General features: G+C 35.2%; 2 protein-coding genes across 2 annotated transcripts; one reads left to right on the forward strand and one right to left on the reverse strand.

Moving 5' to 3' along the window:
- Positions 1-532: 532 nt before the first annotated feature.
- LOC111993008 (uncharacterized) lies at positions 533-7,120 on the reverse strand. Its single transcript, XM_065770329.1, is given in 16 exon segments — positions 533-720; positions 841-941; positions 944-994; positions 1,113-1,182; positions 1,405-1,479; positions 1,652-1,975; positions 2,203-2,360; positions 2,746-2,911; positions 3,009-3,150; positions 3,416-3,523; positions 3,604-3,860; positions 3,968-4,093; positions 4,363-4,579; positions 4,679-4,803; positions 4,954-5,220; positions 6,692-7,120. Coding segments are annotated over 16 exon segments (2,622 nt in total). The 5' UTR covers positions 6,983-7,120; the 3' UTR covers positions 533-576.
- Positions 7,121-18,368: 11,248 nt separating this feature from the next.
- On the forward strand, positions 18,369-21,054 carry LOC112039770 (protein OXIDATIVE STRESS 3 LIKE 2). Its single transcript, XM_065770330.1, has 3 exons — positions 18,369-18,666; positions 18,818-19,079; positions 20,249-21,054. The coding sequence occupies exons 1-3, from the start codon at positions 18,651-18,653 to the stop codon at positions 20,745-20,747; spliced, it is 777 nt and encodes a 258-aa protein (XP_065626402.1). The 5' UTR covers positions 18,369-18,650; the 3' UTR covers positions 20,748-21,054.
- The last annotated feature ends 1,286 nt before the right edge of the window (positions 21,055-22,340 follow it).

Here is a 22,340-nt window from a genome sequence, read left to right on the forward strand (position 1 = left end):
TTTTAGTACTTCTTTACTCCTACGCGAAGAGATGATTAAAAAAAAGTAATAAAAAATTTTTCAAAAATATATTTTAATAAAATGTAGTATAAAATAGATAATATGATGTGAGATATTTTGAAAATGGTTGTGTAAAATAAAATAAAAAATTTATTTAAAAAAGTAGGTTCTTTTATGCTAAAATCAATAAAGATGAAAATGCTCTAGTAGGAAATAGATTTAGCTAATTTTAACAATGTGCATATCCAACCCACATTAAAGTCCCAATGCCAAAACGTACATTGAAAATTATGGAATTATAAATTCTGTTGTGTGTCTCATAGTAAAATTTCAATTAGTTCAACTGTTAAAAGTTCTTATTATCGAATAAAATACTTGAGTTCTAACCCACCAACAGCATAGAAACCAATTGTTATCTTGTTCTTATAATTAAAAAATAATAATAATAATAATAATAATTCATGGAATTGACTCAATAGCTTTCAATCATAGCCTATCTAAAAAAAAAACCCATGATGATAGCAAGCAGAAATGGGAAATAGACCGTTATAAAAAGATTATTAGCTATAATTCAAATTACAAGGGGCTGACATGAGTAGTTTCATTCAGAAAGAGACAGCCAAACACATCATTAAAGAAATCACGACCTTTGATTTCTCCTCCAACTAGAGCTTCGGTATCATACTTACATGCTCTCGTACAGTCGGGACAATAAGTCACCTACAAAACAAACAACATAAATCTTCATCATTTTGCCAAGTGCATTGGATAGAAACAACCCAAAAGAACACAATAATTGATACTAACACGAAGCTGGCATTCAGACTTTCAGGTACATACCTCCAGTAACTTTGGCTGGAAAGAGGTATCAATGACATCCACACCATAAATAGCCCTTGACTTCGGACTGTGCATATCTGGATGTACTGCAGCAGCAGCCTGAAGACTGATCGAATCATTGTTCTCACTCGCAGATGGATCTCCGACCATTTAACTACAACAAAAACAGGAATTTTCATGAGTTATGAGAAAGGTGATGATTTGTTAGAAGTTCTCAAATGACCATTCCCTTGGGAAGGCAAGCACAGTTTCAAATGAGCAAGCCCTCATACCTTGATGTTCCTGTTCAAACTCTGTCACAAACTCTGGTGTATTCTTGTGACTAAACCTCCCACGATAATTCTGTAGGCCATAAATTGATCATGCAACAAAACTTAAAACTTACTTTAATGCATGAAATGTTAAATTTTTAAATAAAATGTCAAAGTTAGTCTGGTTTTATTTACACAAACTTCGGATTAAAACCTCTGCGCCGGGGGAGGGGGGGGAGGGGAGGTAGTCCATAACCGCGTACTAACTAGAAAATTTATATAGTGATACTCAACCATTATGCATAGAACATACCATGACAGTAAAGTGGGTCTCATATTCGAAAAAACTGTGCTTGTCTAAAGAATATTGGTTGTTCGCCAATCTAACCTGAAAACCAAAAATGAAAGAACCATCTTAATATGGAAATCTTAAATGAAGACAATATCCAAGATACTCACATGCAAAATGTTGTTCTTCATTAATCTTTAGATAGTAAAGACGACAGGTTCATATCACATAAGCATCTAGGAAGTATTACACCAAAGAATAATGAGCATACCCAGAAAACGTCAGAAAGGAATATTTCTAGAGGGTTTATACTCCGAACTAATACTATGTAACGGAGATCAAACTTCTTCCCATTGAACAAAGCAGGGTGTTCAATATACTTTTGGCATATTTTAGGACCAGTCTCCATATGACGGATGATGCTGGATAAATTATCCGTTACAGTTGTATCAATGGTTCGTGCCATATTCCAAGGTTTTAAGATCCACAGATTGTCAAGCCCATCTCTTTTGCGTACATAATAGTCACCAATAAGTTGAGATAGATGAGTTTCAAGATTATAAGTAGGCTGCAACCATTCAGGAGATCCATAGGCCTGTTAGAACAAAAAAGATCCGAAGTTAATGATCTTCTTGCAGAGAAAAAAAAAGTCTTGTTTCTGTCTTTGACTTGATTATCCAAGCATGCCATAATGCCTTAGTTACATGGCAGCTCTTCAAAAGAGAAGTGGGCAATTTAATTTAAAACTGATGACAGGCAAAGGTCAGTTCAGTCAAAGAGTATTGACGCTAGCATTCACATGCAAAGTGAGCTTTTCCTAACCTTATGAACAGTCTCTGCCAAATGATGTTTCATGACAAGACAAGCCTCGAAAGGAAATTGGTTTATATATTGCTGATCTGTTATTCCAGCAGCCTTTTTCATATCCTCATCTACCTGGGTACTTGTCCATACAATATCAGCATCCTTTGGTTCAGATACTGTAAGCAAAACAAATCATAAAAGAAAACTTTCAGAAAAGAAAAAACCATAATTGAAAAAAACCATCAAAACAACAAATATGAAATAAATTGTTGTCAACCAAAGCTGACACACCAAAAAATACACCTAAGTTTTGCTTATCAGTGTAGTAGAGGATGCAGATAACTGCTACTAAACTGGCAATACTTATCGTATTCCTAATAATATTTTGCAGATGCATATCTCTTAACTTAACAGAAAAACACTTTTGAGATGTTACATACTAAACACAACTATGAAAGAATATAATTTTTTTATTTTATTTTATGGGACTACGAAAGAATATAAATTGATTAAATGAAGTCATACATAAAGGAGTTGAAAGCAATGAAACACAACACATACTGATAACAAACTCCGAACGTGTCAAAAACTCTTCTACATGAGGTAAATCAGTGTACACACGTAAAGGAGACCCATCAGTATGACGTATACTTCTAGTGGTAGAAGACTGTACAGATGGAGAAATCAAACTTTTCGATTGCAACTTCTGACAGTGCTTCTCGTACTCCTGAAGGATTAATGTCACGTAAGACTTGGCAAGAAGACACAGTTTGAATGAATAAAAACAGTGAATCACAATTTAAGATAGAAATTGGAGACAATACTTTTATAAAATAATTCTGCGGCGTATGGAACCAAGCTGAAAGTCTGGCAGAACGTTGTTTGTCCTCCCCAATACCAAAAAGAAAATCGCGAGTGCATTCATCTCCTTTTTGAACATTCTGGGTTGGCCATAATATAGAAAAGCTGAAAAAAGATAACCAGGAATTATTAATGTCAATAATTCTGCTAGTACCATTGGATTTACAACAAAGGAAAAGCTGCATCAAACAAAATGCATATGATGTCTCCACATGTGTTTATATGCACCAAGTGCATAAGGATCATATAGGTGTTTACATAAATCACGCATGAAAAATCATGTGGAGAGAAATTACGAAGTTCATCTACAAATGAGAAAAATAGTCTCTGCAACAAAGCAGAAAATTAAAATGAAGGATAAAAAGACAACCTCACAGCTGATGCCAGATTCCCCTCTGGCATGAAGAGAAAAGGAGCCACCCTGAAATTTGGTTCATCATTATGCCGCAATGCTGAACCTAGTTCATCCATCACATACCTAAAAAAGAAATCAGAAACAAAGAATCATCACTTCAAATTATCCCAAAAAGAAAAGTTCATCAATCCTTAAACGCATACCATACAGAGGTTTCATCAATCTTTTCCTCATCTGCAAGCCTATATGTCATCAAATATAGCCACATAGCACTTATAATGCGATCAGTAACAGGCTCCTCAGCAGTCCATTCAGGAAGACGCGGCTGAAGCACTGAATCAATCACATGCTTGCCAGTATCTAATATTTTTGATGCATTGACACCATTCAGTTCAGAAAGCTTAGGAAGAGATTCAAGAATATCTATGGCACTTTCCCCAAGGGGCCCAGGAATATCCACCTGCAAAACAATTTAATTTCTATAGAACCACAAAAATTTTTCCAATGTTGCCTTCAACAGAATCATCTCTGCATATATAGGATTGTAGCTATATCAAACATAACTACCTCCAAAGACTGTAAGCAGGGAAATTCCTTCAGGACTTCCAACAAGACAGCAACAGAATTCTGTTCCAAAGGATTCCCCCGAATATTCAAGTATGATAGAGAAGGCAACTCAACAGGTGAAAAAGCCTGAAAAAGACAAAGGGGAATTAGGAAAAGATCAGCAATGACCACTCCATCAGACTAACCAATCACATAAAATTGTACGTCCAAAAATCAAACTCAGTCCCTTTTTCTTCAAATTGGTATGCAAATATCAGAACTATATCAGCGAAGTAAGTACAAGGCAACCCCATTGCAATATTCCAGATCTCAAAATTCTTATCTACCTAATAGTTGCTGATAAAAATAAAGCATATAAATAAAGAAGAATCACATGAAGGAAGTACTGCCCGAACCTTACTGATCAAATTGTGAATACTTCTATCCGAAAGGTCAAGAGAGGAAACACTCCCCAATTGATGGTCACCCTCATGGATACTTCCTGGATTATCCTTTCCATACACTCCTCCACAGAAACCCAATGCCCAAGCACCAAATTTAGTGGTGAAACGCGAGTTGTAAATTTCAAGTCTTGGCAGTCCTTGAAGAACTCTATTCTCCAGCTGACTATCACTGGAAAAAGAATACATCAGTCCGCTCTTAATATAAAACCACTCGGTTAAAGCATAAGTGCATAACAGTAACAATTTTCCAAGTATTAGGGGCACATACCAATTTTTAACAACTGGGTTATTGTTCAACCAAAGAGCCCTTAGCTGTTCAAATTTAGTAACTTCCCGAGCAATTATTTCCACATTCTCAAGCTTGTTCCCACACAAGCTAAGTGCAAGTAAACCCTAATGCATAGCAAAACATATAGACACCCAAAAATCAAACAATGCCACATCTGCTAATATTATGAAAATTTCTCAAATAACATGTAGGCTGTAAAAGTTAACGCCTAAAGCAGTAACCAAGAAAAAAAAAAAAAAAAAAGACCGTCACACCGGAAATCTACTAGATAAATCAAGGGACAAGAACGTGTCATCATCAATGTCAAGCTCCTCAAGCTCCAGCCACCTGACTGCACCATCTCCATTCTCTTTTGCACCATGAATTTCACTTTCCATTGCTTCAAAAACGCTCAATTTGGTACCATTATGGTGTGAAATTCCATCAACAACTTCCTCAGCCTCTTCAGCATTGGAATTCAAATCAATATCGACACACATCAAAGCAGCCATCCTCTCAGCCAATCCTGAAACTTCCTGCAACTGTTTTGGTATTTTGGATTAGTTTTGAATATAATTAATTGAAATTGCAAAAGATAGTAATGATTTTGTCAGTGAGCAAAAGATAGTGAATTACAAATACCCAATTGAAAACTTAATAAATTTCAATCAGAGTTTGCAAAAACAAATTAAAAAGAGAGAGAGAGAATGGCATGGCAATGATATGAATGGTGTAATTCAAAGTAGAGAGTGAGGTACCTGTTTGTAGGCATCGGAGAGGCGAAAAGTCCAGGCATGGTCGACGAGGAACACTTGGGATTCCTTAGCCATGAAGTCGGAGGAGGTGAGTAGGAGACGCCTTTGACGGCCATCTGAAGTGGGCTCGATTGCGAAGTGGGCTCCGCCGTCAAAGGTCTCCGAGGTGAGCTTCTGGAACAGCTGGAAGTGCAGTGACTGAGGCAGCCCCGACGCCGTTAGTAACAGCCCGTGAACTTTCACGAAGTCTGAGTACCTCGTTATTCTCTTGCCCCCATCCCCAACCATTGCAGTTAAGTTATGGTCACTCTCAGTCTCAATCTCTAGGAACTGTCTACAGTAGAAGAAGAAGAAGAAGAAGAAGGTGGCCTTGCCCTTTTCACTACAGTAATAGGCTTATTATCATGAATATGAATAAAAAGACTCGTCAAGCATTCACATTTGCGTGAATTATTATTAGGGCATTAATCATGATTTCAACAAAACTAGAGCCCAGCCCGTTCCTTTGAATGGCCAGGGCCAGCTCATCATCACTGCTCACTACAGAGCGGGAAACAACATGTTTCGGGGCAACCCGGTCCCTCGGGGCTGGGGTATATCCATCTATACGCTCCAATTTATGGGATGAATGCCAAGTTGCCAACACTTGCGGCAAACATGGTTTTTTTTTTTTTTTTTTTTTTTTTTTTACATGTAGGCTGTAAAAGTTAAAGCCTAAAGCAGTAACCAAGAAAAAAAAAAAAAAAAAAAAAGACCGTCACACCGGAAATCTACTAGATAAATCAAGGGACAAGAACGTGTCATCATCAATGTCAAGCTCCTCAAGCTCCAGCCACCTGACTGCACCATCTCCAATCTCTTTTGCACCATGAATTTCACTTTCCATTGCTTCAAAAACGCTCAATTTGGTACCATTTTGATGTGAAATTCCATCAACAACTTCCTCAGCCTCTTCAGCATTGGAATTCAAATCAATATCGACACACATCAAAGCAGCCATCCTCTCAGCCAATCCTGAAACCTCCTGCAACTGTTTAAAAAAAAAAACTTTTACTTTGGTACATGAAAAATGTGTGGAAGTTCAATTTCATTCCAAACTTTCAATTTAATTAAAATTGCAAAAGATAGTGACTTGCAAATACCCAATTGAAAACTTAATAAATTTCAATCAGAGTATGCAAAAACAAATTAAAAAGAGAGAGAGAGAGTGGCATGGCAATGATATGAATGGTGTAATTCAAAGTAGAGAGTGAGGTACCTGTTTGTAGGCATCGGAGAGGCGAAAAGTCCAGGCATGGTCGACGAGGAACACTTGGGATTCCTTAGCCATGAAGTCGGAGGAGGTGAGTAGAAGACGCCTTTGACGGCCATCTGAAGTTGGCTCGATTGCGAAGTGGGCTCCGCCGTCAAAAGTCTCCGAGGTGAGCTTCTGGAACAGCTGGAAGTGCAGCGACTGAGGTAGCCCCGACGCCGTTAGTAACAGCCCGTGAACTTTCACGAAGTCTGAGTACGTCGTTATTCTCTTGCCCCCATCTCCATCCCCAACCATTGCAAACACTATTGGCCACTCTCAGTCTCTAGGAACTGTCTACAAGTAGAAGAAGAAGGTGGCCTTGCCCTTTTCACTACAGAATAGGCTTATTATGAATATGAATATGAATAAAAAGACTGAAGCATTCACATTTGCGTGAATTATTATTAGGGCATTAATCATGATTTCAACAAAACTAGAGCCCAGCCCGTTCCTTTGAATGGCAAGGGCCAGCTCATCATCACTGCTCCCTACAGAGAGGGAAACAACATGTTTCGGGGCAACCCGGTCCCTCGGGGCTGGGGTATATCCATCTATACGCTCCAATTTATGGGATGAATGCCAAGTTGCCAACACTTGCGGCAAACATGTTTTTTTTTTGGGCTTAAGTCATGGTCCAATTCGGTATCTTTACTTATGGGGTAACAAGACTTGTGATATAATCATATATCGGACAAGTTCTTCTAGATATACAACAAAATGTCACATTATTTCTATAACAAGGGAAGTGTCAACCTATTATAGGTCAAATAAAATGAGATTAAAAAAAATTATACCCAAACTCACCACAAAATAAAAGATAATGTGAGATTTTGTTATCTTTCTCTAATCTCTCTCTATCTCTCTCTCTCTCTCACTCTATCTCTATTTCGTATAGTAATATGAATGTGAATGTGAATGTCACCCACCCACCCAAGAAATGATAAGATCCACATGGTAGACAAGTGATGTAATCCACTATTCCACTAAAAAACTGCCACTTGTTTAAAATTGTTAGTTAGAAAAATTTTTTAAACAGAAATTAATTACTAACTCAGCAATTTTAAACAAGTTGAAGTTTTTTAGTGAAATGGTGGATAAGTAACATGGTCCACCAGAGGACTCTATAATTTCTCCACCCAGCCCACTTTGTGTCTCATCTAATGCCCTTTTCTTTCTTTTTCTCTTAATTAATTTGATGATTATGTCTGTGATTATTACTGTAAATGTGCATGTCATAGGAGCCGCAGTAGCTTCCAAAATTTTGCGATTCAAAGCATCCCTTGGTCTTCATTGAAGATGGATATGGTTGTTATGGGTGCCAAAAACTGCTTTATGGTCCTAGCTTCATTTGGAAATGGGAATTGATACCTATAAGAAGAACTTACTACTTTTATGTTCATAAATCATGTGCGGAAGCACCCATTGGGTTGTACCATCCCTTGCACCCAATCCATCCTCTCATTCTCTTTGATGAAAAGACACATTATCCTGAAGAAGAAGAACACAAACAAAAGACCAAATGCCAACTCTGCAATGAATCTCGCTGACAATACACTTATCGTTGTTATCGTTGTGACTTCAACCTTCACACCACATGTGTTTCCTTACCGCCCACCATGGAATCTAAAGTCTACCACCACCCATTAACCCCTTTTTGGAAGTGGATTACATTCACTTGTGACCTTTGTGGCAAAGAAGTCAAGGGTATACCTAATCAGTGTGCCCTATATGGTTTCTAGGTTCATAGTAGTTGTGCTTCTTTGCCGCGCAGTCTCAAAGTTGTGCATCACAAATACCCTCTCCACCTCACCCATTCTTATCTTGAAGTTGAACTCCATCAATCTGACTCTCGATTTTGTCAACTCTATGTTCAAAAGGAGAACACAAACTATGGGTTTTACTATTGCTCCAAATGCGATTTCGTTGCCCACCTTGATTGTGCTGTGGACTACTCAAATAGGGAGACCATAAATTTGCTAGAACTTAAAAAGGAGGAGAATGAAGATCTAGAGCTCGATCAATCTGTTAACTCGACAGCTTACGAAATCAAAAATATCAAAGTGGGGGAGGATGGAATTGAAATAGCCACATAAATCAAACATTTTAGTCATGAGCATGACTTAAAGCTTTCAAATGATGAGATTCTAAATAAAGAAAAATGCAACGGGTGCATCCAAGCCATTTTCCCTCCTTTTTATAGTTGTGTAAATTGTAGCTTCTTTCTTCATGAATCTTGTGCTAAATTACCTAGAAAAAAACAACACCCACTTCATCAACACTTACTCTCTCCCCAAAGTCAGATCATTGGAGAAAGACATTTGAGTGTTATGCCTGTAAATGTCATTGCAACGGCTTCATCTATTGGTGTGGGACATGCTATTTTGAACTTGATGTTCCATGTAATTTAATCCCGAACATCCTTACCCACCATGGTCATGAGCATCAACTTCTTCTCTCAAGCATAAAATTTGAACATAATTGTAGTTGTTGTGATTCTAAAATTTATCCAATATTCTATTGTACCACTTGCGAAATTGCTTTAGACTTCAAATGTGCTACACTATCATAAACCACAAGGTACAAACAACATGAGCATCCCTTCACTCTCCGTTATATTGCTGAAAATGACTTCGGTGAATATTATTGTGATATCTATGAAGAAGAACGCAATCCAAAGCCTTGGTTCTACTATTGTGCAAATTGCAATTATCCTATACATCCCAAATGTATTCTTGGGAAATATCCAAATATCAAGTTTGGAAGTGCATATGAATTTGGCTATCACCCACACCCCCTTACTTTCATTGAGGAAACTAAAGACCACCTTAAATGTAATCGTTGTGATCGTACTTGCATAGAGTTATTTTATCAATATGTCTAGTGTAATTTCAACTGTCATCATGATTGTGTATATTAAGGACAAATGTAGTTTTAATTTTTAATTTTATATATTCCTGTTGGGTTGAGCCTTAGTTCTTTATTATCAAATCAAATGTTTTATTACAACAATCCATTAGTGTCTTTTACAGGAGAATTTTTATTTATTTTGTTTCCTTTTGCTTATAAGCTTATTAGAATTGTTGTTTCATACGTCCAAATTGACCAAAACAATTAAGTGTTCTCACATTCATTAAAGTTAGATTTCAATTTCTACTAAATTCTTCATTGAACCTACCAATCTTGATGCTGGCAATAAGCCTAACCTAAGTTTTCTCTATTTTATTTATAGTATGTTTGGGTGTCTTGAACAACATTTGAGTTGGTTGTTGGTGTGTATGTATGTTTAGGTGTTGGGACATTGGTCAATTGTCGATGATGTGACCATTTTGGGGCTATGGGTGGTGTTTGGGGGTGTATCCTACCTTTTTGAAAAAATGTCTTATAAACCTCAACCGTTAATTCAATTACATAAAATACAAACAGCTTAGGCTCATAAGTTTAAAAATTGTCTGTAAGGAAAACTATGCAATCTTAGAGAAGATATGAATCCACAAAAGCATATAGGCAAATCACTAAGAATAGAAAGGTTGGTTTTTCTCTGAATTTTTAAACAATTAAGTCATTTTCTTTTTGTTTACTTCATTTATTTTGTGCGGCGCCCGAACTGTTGGCGAGAACGAAGGCAGAAATGGCGCGAAGACAGGCGTCAGGAGAGAGCAGAAGAAAGTTCCGGATTTGGAGAGGGCTCGTACCAGACGCAACGGGCGGAATCTGGTGCGTCGGGGCGAAGGCGGTTTGATGAAAGAGACGAGGAGCTTGAGCGTTTGCGAAGGATGGTGAGAGATTTAGAGTTGGAGGCAGAAGACAGGCGCCAGAGAATGAATCAGGACAACCGAGCAAGAAGACCGGGGGCCGGGGGGGAGCGACAAGGAGCAGGATCTGAACAATCTGGTTACCGCCGTCAACGAGAGCGCTCGGCTTCGCGAGACTCTCGCTTACACAGGGGTCAGCGCCGAGAACGCTCACGATCACGAGAGTATCCAGATCGGGGTTCGGATTCCCACTTCCTTGTGTTCTATTCCATCTTTGAAGATGATGCATTGGAGACATAATGTCACCATACAGTTAGAAATTGCTTATTCGCCCATTTATTGACTTGAGTGATTATTGTTACAAATGTAACTCATCATTTCTTTTCATTGTTGCAAATGATGAATTGCATATATTCGTGTAATCTTTTAGTTTTCCACTTTTATAACTTATTAGTTAGCTTTGAAGATGCCAAAACATGATTAGAATTGAAATAGAAATAGTAGAGCAACTCAATGATTCATTGTATAAAATAGCCACAGAAATCCAATACTTCAGTCATGAGCATGACTTAAAACTTTTAGATGATGATGTTCTAAATAATGAAAAGTGTCACGGGTGCGTACAAGCAATTTTTCCTCCCTTTTATAGTTGTGTAAATTATAGATTCTTTCTTCATGAATCTTGTGCTAAATTACCTAGAAAAAAAGAAACCCACTTCATCAACATCCACTCACCCTCTTTCCAAAGTCACCTTATTGGCGTAATACATTTTGGTGTTATGCCTATAAGTGTAATTGCAATGGCTTCATCTATTGGTGTGAGAGATGTGAATTTAATCTTGATGTTCCATGTAGTTTAATCTCAAACATCCTTACTCGAGCATCGACTTCTTCTTTCTAGCATAGAATCTGAACATAATTGTAGTTGTTGTTATTCTAAAATTTTCCCACTATTCTGTTGTACTACTTGCGAATTTGCTTTGGACTTCAAATGTGCAACACTAACACAAACCGCAAGGTACAAACAACATGAGCATCCATTCACTCTCCGTTATATGGCTAAAGATGACTACGGTAAATATTATTGTGATATTTGTGAAAAAGAACGCAACTCAAAGCATTGGTTCTACTATTGTACAAATTACGATTATCCTGTACATCCCAAATGTATTCTTTGGAAATACCCAACTATCAAGTTTAGAAGTGCATATGAATTTTTCTTTCACCCACACCCCTTTACTTTCATTGAGAAAACTAAAGACCACCTTAAATGTGATAGTTGTTGTCATGATTGCATAGAGTTTTTTTTTTTTTTTTTTCTTTTTTAAATTTTTTTTATCAATGTACCCAATGTAATTTCAACATACATCATGGATGTATATACTAAGGATAATTGTGATTTTACTTTTTATTTATGTATTTTCCAGTTAGGTTGAGCCTTAATTCTTTATTATGATACCAAATGTTTTATTACAACAATCCATTAGTGTAATTTACAGGAAACTTTTTTTTTTTCCTTTTGCTTGTAAACTTATTAGGATTGTTATTTCATACTCCCAAACTAATGAAAACAATTAACATGTTGTCACATTTATTAAAGTTAGATTTCAATTCTGTTAAATTTTTCATTGAACCTATCAACCTACTAATAATCCTGAGATGAGTTTTTTCTCTATTTTTTTTAAGCATGTTTGGGAGCTTTGAGCAAAATCTGAGTTGGTTGCTAGTGTGTATGTATGTTTGGGTGTTGGGACATTGGTCAATTGCCAATGATTTGATCATTTTGGGGCAATGGTTGGTGGTTTGGGTGTATCCTACCTTATCGAAAAAATGTCTTATAAACCTCAAGTGTTCAATTACATAATACACAAGTAGCATAATCTCATAAGTTTAAAAATAGTCTATGAGGGCAACTATGCAGTCTTAGAGAAGATAAGAATACATAAAAGCAGGTAACCAAATCAATAAGAATATAAAGGTTGGTTTTTCTCTAAATTTGTAATTAATTAAGTCTTCTTCTTTTTTTTCTTTTTACTTCCTTTATGTGACTAATTTTCTTTTGGCAGTGGACCTACTCCTTGCCTTTTGTGACTCCTTGTGATCCTTCCACTGCTAGTATGGGAAGTTTTTATCTATAAAAGTTTGAATCTCACTTCCTTGCATTCTATTCCATCTTTGAAGATGGAGTATTGAAGAAATGATGTCACAATCTAGGTAGAAATTGCTCCTTCACCCATCCATCATCAACATTTCTTTTATTGTTGCAAATGATGAATTGCTTAAATTAGTGTAATCTTGTAGTTTTCACCTAATAATTGATTTGTTAGCTCCAGAGATGCCAAAACATGATTAAAATTGAAATAGTAGATCAACTTAATGATTTATTTTATAACCCTGTTTTGGATAACAATGATGAGTCATAAACTATCCATTTCTGGCAAATATTTTGCCACTTACAAGAAGGGTGGGTTTATCTTTGACAGAAAGAATATGATCAGTATCCCTAGTTGGCCTCGTCTTGTTGTTGTTTAGGCTATTTTTGTTATTATTTGGGTCAATTTTTATTAATGCTATTTGGGGGGCATTTATATATATATATTTTTTTGTTTAGAGGGTTAAAGATTATGTTTTGGTGGCCAAGATTACTTTTGTTAAACCCAAATTCTTGAAATACTCAAGTCAGGGTGTTTAATACATTTTTTTAGGGTAGATGTATTCATGCTTCATCATGCCGTTGGATGTATAGACTTGTCTCATTTTGCTACCAGGCGTTCATGATTGCACTTGTGTCATTTTTACTAATATTTTTTTTGCCAAATTTATAAACTATTATTATCTCTAGACTCAAGATAAGTCATTATTCCTCTACCTTCAAATTTATGATTATTTAACCGCTAAATGCAAGTTACTTTATTGTTATTTTTACCGCTAAATGTACATGACTTCACCAATACTTTACCATTAAACACATGCTACTTAATTTATTTACTTTTCTTCAATGTTGGATATACATTCCATTTATCTCACTACCCAATACACCTTACTTTGTTTTAACTCATCATTAAATCCATGCTATTACGATCTTCACTTAATGTTAAATAAATATTAAAGTTCTTTAATTATTTGTGCGTTAGGCTTTGTTTCTTATTTACGCTTAAAAATACAATTGAAACCATTGGTCTTCTTTGAGTCAATGTTGAGTTTTGAATTTCAGTACCAAAACAATCTAGCACCTAGTTAGAACATTAGCATCAAGCGTGCTAAATGATAAAGTTTTGGCATTTAGAACATAAAATACCAAAATGCCACATACATCAAATCTGTCAAATGTCAAAAAAAAAAAAAAATGGTTGAAGGGTGTTGTAGCACCATACTATTTTTTTTCTTAGTTTTTAATTATATTTTCTCTTCTCTCTCCTAGTTAGTTCTCCACTCTTCCTCCAGGCTCTCTTTTTTCTCTACCTCTCTTTCTCTCTTTCATTTTCCTTAATATCTCTCACAGTCATCCCTCTCTCACTCTCAGCCTCTTGCCATGCAGTCGATGCCACCGACCTCACTTTTTGGTTTTCGAGTTGATTTTGATCATTTCTTTTTTTGTGATTTTGGGTTAATCTAATTTTGGGTTTTTTAGGTTGGTGGTTTCGGTGTGTTTTTAGTGGTTTGGGCTAGTGGTGGTTGGTTGATTTTAGGTTGTTTTTACGATAGCCAGTGATGGTTGGGTTAATTTTGGGTGATATTTGGTTAATTTTGGTAATGGTGGGTTTGCATTTTTTGCCATAGTGGTGAGTTGTGGGGGTGGATTGTGGATGCTGGTTGGGTTTTGTAATTTTTTATTTGTATTTATTTTTTATTACAGTAGGTTTTTTCAAGGATATTTAATGTGTTGTAATTATAAAATAGAATTAAGGATACTTTAATGTATTGTAAGGATAAAATAGAAGGTGAGATGGATGATGTATTGAATGTCATGTTAAAAGAGTGAAGTTGCCTTTTGGTGTGTCAAAGTAACTTTTTGTTTTTTTTTTTTTTTTTTTTTCGACACATCTTATGCCACCCCTCCTGTAATGACTTCCAGATGGCATGCACCCCAACAGAAGTGGTATCAATCAATACATTCATATTGTAATTTACCAAATTTTCTCCCCCAAAAAAAAGGAAAGTACTTTCTCAACTAAAATAAACCAGCGTAAAGGGGGAAATAAAATATAAAAATAATAACATAAAACCGAGAGGGACACAAAAACAAATTAAAATTTTGAGAATAAAAAATGAATGAGTTGATTATATCCAAAGAGTAATGGGGGTATTTACAAAGCATTGGACGGTGGTCTCCAATGTCAGATGAGATGCAGAGACAGAAATGAGAAAAATGAAAAATGAAAAATCTCACTTCTTCTTCTAACTTCTAAAACCCACGTTTTGCTTTCACAGGTGAATGCTCAAAAATGTGTTAAAAATATAAGAGCTGTTTAGACTCCCAAATTAAAGTTACGGCTTGATAGATTTTACTCTAACTTAATACTAAGTACGGAATAGAGTAACTGCGAGCGGATAAACAAATAAGCTACTCTAACTCATAATCATTATAACACAGCAGTAAAATGAAAGGTAAAAGAGTAGGGAAGAAGAATGCAAACACAAGATAACACGCCGATGTGTTATAGAAGAGGAAACCGAAGAACTCGGTGAAAAACCTCTCCACCGCCCTCCAAGCGGTAATCGATCCACTAGACAATCAGTTGGTATACATGAGTTAGCAAGAGACACTCCAAGCCTAATCTACCAGATGTACCTAAGCCCTTCAAGCTTCTACTCCAACAAGGTTTCTCGAAACCGTGTCTTGTCTAGCTTTCCGGATTCCGCAATACACCAGATTGCATCCGCCAAAGCCTGGCTTCTTCCAATATTTCCTAGCAGCACCAAAACCTCACTTGACACTCTGAAAGAATTCGGTAAGTGTTTGAACTATCAACCTCTAAATGGTATGGAAATTGAGAGGTAGAAGTTGAGGAAAATCCACAAGCAATTATGTAGAGAAATGTGGGTATAACAATCTCTAACTCTCAAGATTTGTGGTTAGGGTTTTCTCTCAAAAACACTCTTCAACATCTGTGGGTAATAATGATATATAGATAGTGTAGGTACAAAAAGTGTGTATCAGATAGGACAATCTGGCAAAACAGAATGTTTTACAGGTGTCTTGCTAGAAGGCCTTACCTGTGAGTTACTTGCGAAACACAGCTGTCTCCATCTTGTTTTGACTCTTCGCATTCCAGCATGTGCAGGTCATATGCATTACTTCGCGGGATGCTTAGTCACAAGTTATTCGTAAAAACTCTTTAGTCTTCAATTTGCTTGAGTCTTCACATTCTCTCTCTCTTACACACAACCTTTACAATGAAATCCCATAACAAATATAGGGTACAAAAATTGAACATAATTACAATAAAATTTAACACGGAATAAAAGCCAATAAAACATATAGTTGTAAATTACAACTTTACAACAGACAAACAAGGCACATGGCGTTATCTCTGCCAATTATGGAGAGTATACACAACCTCTCTCCCTTTTTTATTTTATTTTTTCTAAACTCTCCTTCTTACTATTACTAATACTCTAATACTATAATACATGCACTAAGGTTTACGATAATGTCTATGTTGAAACGAAATAAATATATTATTATTATTTATAATATGCGAAAAAGATAAAATTTCTTCTGCGGGTCGGGTCTACGTTACAATCAAGAATATTGCAACATATCTGAAGCAAATGCAGACCTCGATGAATATGGAACTATTAGTGGATTAAATACATTCACAATTTCACATCGTAAAGAAATAATAATCATCTTTATTTTAGTATTTCTTTTTCTGCTTTCCCATACCTAGCTCAGAAGAAGAATCAAGAAAGTGTTTACTAACCAGAAACCACAAAAGCTACTATCTGCATTAAGATAAAGGATAAGATGGAGTTATATTATATATTCACAATTATTTAAAGTATATCTATGATCTAGATTGTACCACATTATTTAAAATTTAATTGTGGACTTTCTCGTCTTCAAAAAAAAAATAATTTGTGGACTTTCTCCCTGTTCCACTACAAAATACTATAAATCTTAATCTTATCTCATAAACTTTCATAAGTCCTAAACTTGAAGATAAAAAGTTTTGACTCTTCCTTGGTCATTTGTAATTGTGGATATTACTAGATAATTTAAATATCTTGACAATTGGATTAAACAAAATAAGAGAAGTCTCTTATTGTCAACCTTGTTCATAAAAAAAGTCTTGTCTCTCATAAGAAAAGATAAGCTTCATATGTTTGAAATTTTGAGGAAATTAATCATGGATGTCATAAATTTAAGTCTCAAAATAACAAAAGACTTTTTTTTTTTTGAAATTGAGATTAAACTCTAAATCTCTTATTCAAAGACAAAAAAACTTATCAATTAAACAAACTAGCAGGCTGGAACCCACATTCTCTATGTTAAAATAACAACAAAGATAACAAAATGAACCTTCATATCAAATATTATGTACTATTTTTAAATTTTATTACAACATTACCACGTTTGGTAGTGATTATGGACTGTAAATAAAAAGTGTAATGATAAGTCTAAAAATTTCAATAAGAGGAAGAGGATTTGAGTCACAAAATGTGTTCGATTGTAGGAATTGATTAGGTCAAACTGTAAACAAAAACAATGTATTGGCGATAATGCTGAAAGTTGAAAGTGCACACACAAACGACAAAACTAAATGTTCCAAAATAGGGGGAGGAGAAGTTAAGGTAAAATATATATATATATATATATTTTATCATAACAAATAATAATAAAATATATATATGAACTTATACACATTTTCCATAATATGTTTTATTTAAATTGTATAAAGTACAACTATTTATAAGTTAAATACAACTAGTTTTTTCTTTAACAATTTAAATACAACTATTTATAAGCCATTATTATATTGCAAAAAAAGTTAGGATATAAAGAATCTGTTTTAAATTTTAAATGTGGCCTAATTAAATTTTATGTTTTTGAAAATTATTATTTTTCTTATTTGACCTTATGTTTAAAATTTTAAAATTATTGTTATTAATTTCTTAGGGTTTTGGACAATTTACAAAATGGACATTAAAATAATATTTGTCAAAACACAAATACAGTCTTTCACTTCTTTGAATAAATTTAGGAATACAATTTTATTTCACAACTTGTTAAAGTGAGATAGATTATGATTAGTAAAAAATAAAAGTGAAGTTAGCATTTAGTAATTATTCCATGTAAAAGTGATTGTCTAATACTTACCGCTTGTTATCTCAATAATTTGTGTAAAAAGTTGTGTTAGAGTTTATTTGGAATTCGCTTATTTTGTTGATGTAAGGACAATTTTTGCCTCAAGATCAAATGTTGCACTTTGTAATCATTTTTGACTTAAGAGTCCTACATTGGAAGAATTACCTTCCTTTTTCTACCTTATAAGGCATAAGCCAATGGAGTTAGAGTACCACTAACTTGGTTAAACTCATGAGTAGTACCAAAAAATACATTAAAACTTCTAAATAGTAGCAAAAATAAATTAAATAATAAAATAAATTGACAAATTTTATTCATGCCAAATGGACGCTTAGTTCATTAAATTTGGAATACAAGGGGACTTTTATCATGTATGATGTAACTTGAAAGGTGTAGGTGTGGTCAAATGTGAAGAAGATGATAATGGAGCCGTTCACATCAAATACCAAGACTAAGAGGTCAACAATACACTATCCTTGTATAGCCTCGAAACATCGTAACCAGGTACAACCTGGTCTACAACACAACTCTCACACTGACTGACACATGATATTTTATTTAAATAAAAAACAAAAACAAAGAGATAAATCACAGGTCAAAAAACAAAACGGAAATTCTTTCTTTCTTTAAAACAGTTTGCTTACTAGATCTCTTTCATATCCAAGAAATATATGTATAATATAATTTTAATTTTAACTCTTCTTTGATCTGGATAAGGCTTCAGAGTTCAGAGCTTTCACTTTCCCCCTTATTTATTCTCTCTCTTTTTCATTTTTTTTATTATTAAAAAAAAAAAAAAGAGAAAAATCTCTGTGTCTCGCTGAGATATCAAGAATGGAGGAGAAAATATCGGTGGCCCATGTGCTTGTTTTATAGTAAGAGTATATTTAGATCAGAAGTAGTAGTATTTATATCCACCAACTAAGCTCAGTAGTCTCTCTCACGCACTTGCTCTTGCTTATCCAAATTTTATTCTATTTTATTGATTTTCTGAAGAGTAGTAAAAGTCCTATACATATTGATCAGAAAGAAGCATGTCCATCACGATCGAACGCTCCAAATTCATGCAGTGTATTCCGATCTACGACTCGCCGCGGTTCCGGGCGGAGAGAGTGGGTGACGCGGAGGACTCGTGTAGCTCTTCATCGATCGGGAGGAACAGTGATACGTCGGACGGTGGTGGTGGTGGTGGTGGTGGTGATGAGTCTGGAGAGGAGAGTGAGGTTCAGAGCTCGTTTAAGGGACCCTTGGATACCATGAATGCTCTTCAGGAAGTTTTGCCGCTCAAGTATGTGTTTACTACTTTTCTGTTTCTGGGTCAAGCTTTCATTTTTATTTGATTTTACATTGTTTGATGCATTTAATTTTGGAGTGGATTAAATAAGGAAAGTAAATTTGTGTATGTGGTTGTCTTGATGTCTTCTGATTAGTTAGGCTGATGACTTTGTGGGTTCTTAATTTCATATCTTGTAGTCTCATAAGCTTTTATGCTATTTCTAGAATTTTGTTATCACAAATACGAAACCCCCTGAAATGATTGATGAAGTTGTTTGTGTCTTCTTGCATTTCATAACTCGTCTTAGGTAAACCTCGAATTGCTGCACTTCCATTATGTTACTTGATATGGCAATCATGCTCTGGCTGTTTCCTTTATCTACATCCTTATACCAAGTGTGTCTACGCTGTTACTGAATGGAGTTTTGTTTAGTCGGGAAGCTAATTTTCCCAAAATCGAATGGAGCGTAAAGAGGTGTAGAATGCCGTAGCCAAGCGAGTTGTAAAAATAATAGAAGAACTTGAAAAAGTGCTTATTATTAATGTTTAGGAGCTTGGATTCTAGGAGCATATAAAATCAACTTTATCTTAATATGGTCTATTAACTATTACCTATAAGAGTGATGATGTACAAGAAGTGAATATTTAATTTCCATAACTTAAGTAAATACTGATTTATTTCTATTCACTTAAAAGTGAAGTTTTCCATTCAAAATAAAAGAAAATGAGTTTTTAACGCACTTGTATTCCACATCAATAGTATTCTAATTCTAAATATGCCAATTTCCAGTTTTAACTGACCATGTTTGTATTAGGTTGAAGTAGAAAGGAGCGAGTCTATAGATTAGAATTTTAGGTCTTCTTGCTTAAGAATACTAATTCTATGGAAGCAGGCTTCAAGCTTATATATGCAATTTTCTATTACATGTTTCCATGGTCTTTTCTTGCGTGAAAACAATTTGACGCATAACTGGAGTGTTTTTCCCCTGGAGATCATTTTAACTGGAACACATGGATCTTCAACTTCAAGATTGTAAAATATAAACATATGAGCATGTAGCACCTGTCTTTCTTTCAAATGTAATAGTTGGCTGATAAATAACAGTTATGTTGTCCATCATTTTCATTGTTACCATCTGGTTTCTTAGTTTTCTTGCAATGTTGTTCTTTGTCTCATTTCAGGAGAGGCATATCCAATTTTTATAGTGGCAGGTCAAAGTCCTTCACAAGCCTAGCAGATGCCTCATCTGCTACCTCTATTAAAGACCTTGAAAAGGTAGAAAATCCCTACACCAGGAAACGCAAGAATTTATTAGCGCATGGTAATTTCTTGGACAAGAATCACAATTACCCGTTGAAAAACAATGGTGGTGGGATATCAAAGAGACCAGCCAACTCCAGTCGAAGCACAATTCCAATTGGGGTTACCATGACCAGCTCTGTAAGCAATAATAGAAGCGAGGACTCAAATTCAGTTTCAACATCCCCTTCTTTCTGCCTTCCACCTCTGCATCCACATGGTAAAACCCCACCCAGCAGCAGCTCATCACCACCGCCTCCCTGGCGAAATTCTCCATGGCGGTCATTCTCTCTGTCTGATCTACAGTGTGTTGCTGCAGCAACTCCTAACATATCTAGCTTGGCAATTTGTAGTCGAGATGAGGAAAACAAATTACTCTAACTTGTGTTTCATCCCACGCCGAGTTTGAAAGTTGGAAGCATGTTTGCTGTGTTAATTCTTTGCAGGCAGTCTCCTTGATTAATATGGAAATTTTGCCGATTGTACTCGCAGCTAAAGGTATCATGCCCGGGCATTTCTAGAATATGATCATAACAATGCTGCCCCTGCTCACCCCACTTTCTGTCCACTTTCGCAATCATGTAATGACTACAATGCTTTATTACTGTATCATAGAAGAACTTAAAGTTTGCTCCTCTTGTTTAAACTATTTTAATTGTCATCAATCTATGAAAGCAATTATCCTGCTTGGGGAGGAATGTAAAATTGTAAATAACCATATTTTACCAGTTTGTTTGATTAATTATCCTGCTAAGTGCTATGAGAAGTACACTTACTCTCTCTAGCCCTATAAAGGAGTGGGGTGCTGTGGCATGAGTATTCCATCCTTTATATAGTGTGTGTGTGTGTATTGGGGGGGAGGGGGGTGGGGTGTGTGGGTGGGGCGCGGTGTGTGTGGTAAGAGAATTCTAGGAGGCATTAATTTAGATTGGATTATTAATTTGTTGGTGGGAGTCGAGAGCAAGCAAATCCGTGTTTTTCTATAAAAGCTTCCCATAATAGCTAGCAGTTTAACTTTAATATATCACATCTCACTTGTTTCTTATTGAAATGGCTTAATTTGTTCTTGTTATTGAAACTTTGGATGTCTACTTCCAATAAAAAAAAAAAAAATCATCCAATATACTTTACGAATGGTAAAATCAATCTGCGTGACTCTTTCATGATGCCTTTTGAAGGGCTATAACTCTTAACTATAAATAGTATTCCATAATTATTATTTGGATAAATTTTCACAATTTTCATAGAAATTCCCAAGAATTCTCATAATTATTATTTGGGTAAATTTTCACCATTCTCATAGAGATTCACAAGAATTCTCTCAAGAGTACTACTTGAATAAGTCTCGGCTTAGTTGTATCATGGGTACATATTTACAGCAACTCTTTAGTATCATTTTTGTGGGGGAAAGTATTATCTAAGGATAATGAAGTGATCGTGCCTCTAAACCCTTTGTTATCTAATTATTTTGTAATTCCTTCACTGAATTACATATATTTTCCTAACATAAACATGACTTCAAAAACACCAAGATAGAAGGATGGGAGAGAATTTTAAATTTCGAGATCCTTTCTCTTTTATAAATATATGAAGAAATCATTTGAAATTGGACTTTTGGCTCATCAAATTTTAATATCTTTTTTTTTTTTTTTTGTATTTTTGAATAAAGAAATTAGGTTGCTTTCATACAACACCTCTCTTTGCAAGTGGCATGACTAAAGCTTCATTAGCAATCATTTCCCACCTCTTATACATCATTCACATATCACTCAAGCCATCTCAATCATCCATCCAAAACCCTAGACACCAAAAATTCATCAAACACCTGAAATACTTTTCGATTCGACTCAAAAGCAACTTAGGAAAAGATCTAGTCACATCTGCGCTATATTCCAAAAGGATTAATCTAGTCATAAGTAAAGTTCATTGTAGTTGTTAATAAAGCCTAGATCAACCTATATGGCTGATGTGAGA

Source organism: Quercus suber, unplaced genomic scaffold, assembly GCF_002906115.3.
Source record: "Quercus suber isolate HL8 unplaced genomic scaffold, Cork oak 2.0 scaffold_30, whole genome shotgun sequence".
Classification (NCBI taxonomy): Eukaryota; Viridiplantae; Streptophyta; class Magnoliopsida; order Fagales; family Fagaceae; genus Quercus; species Quercus suber.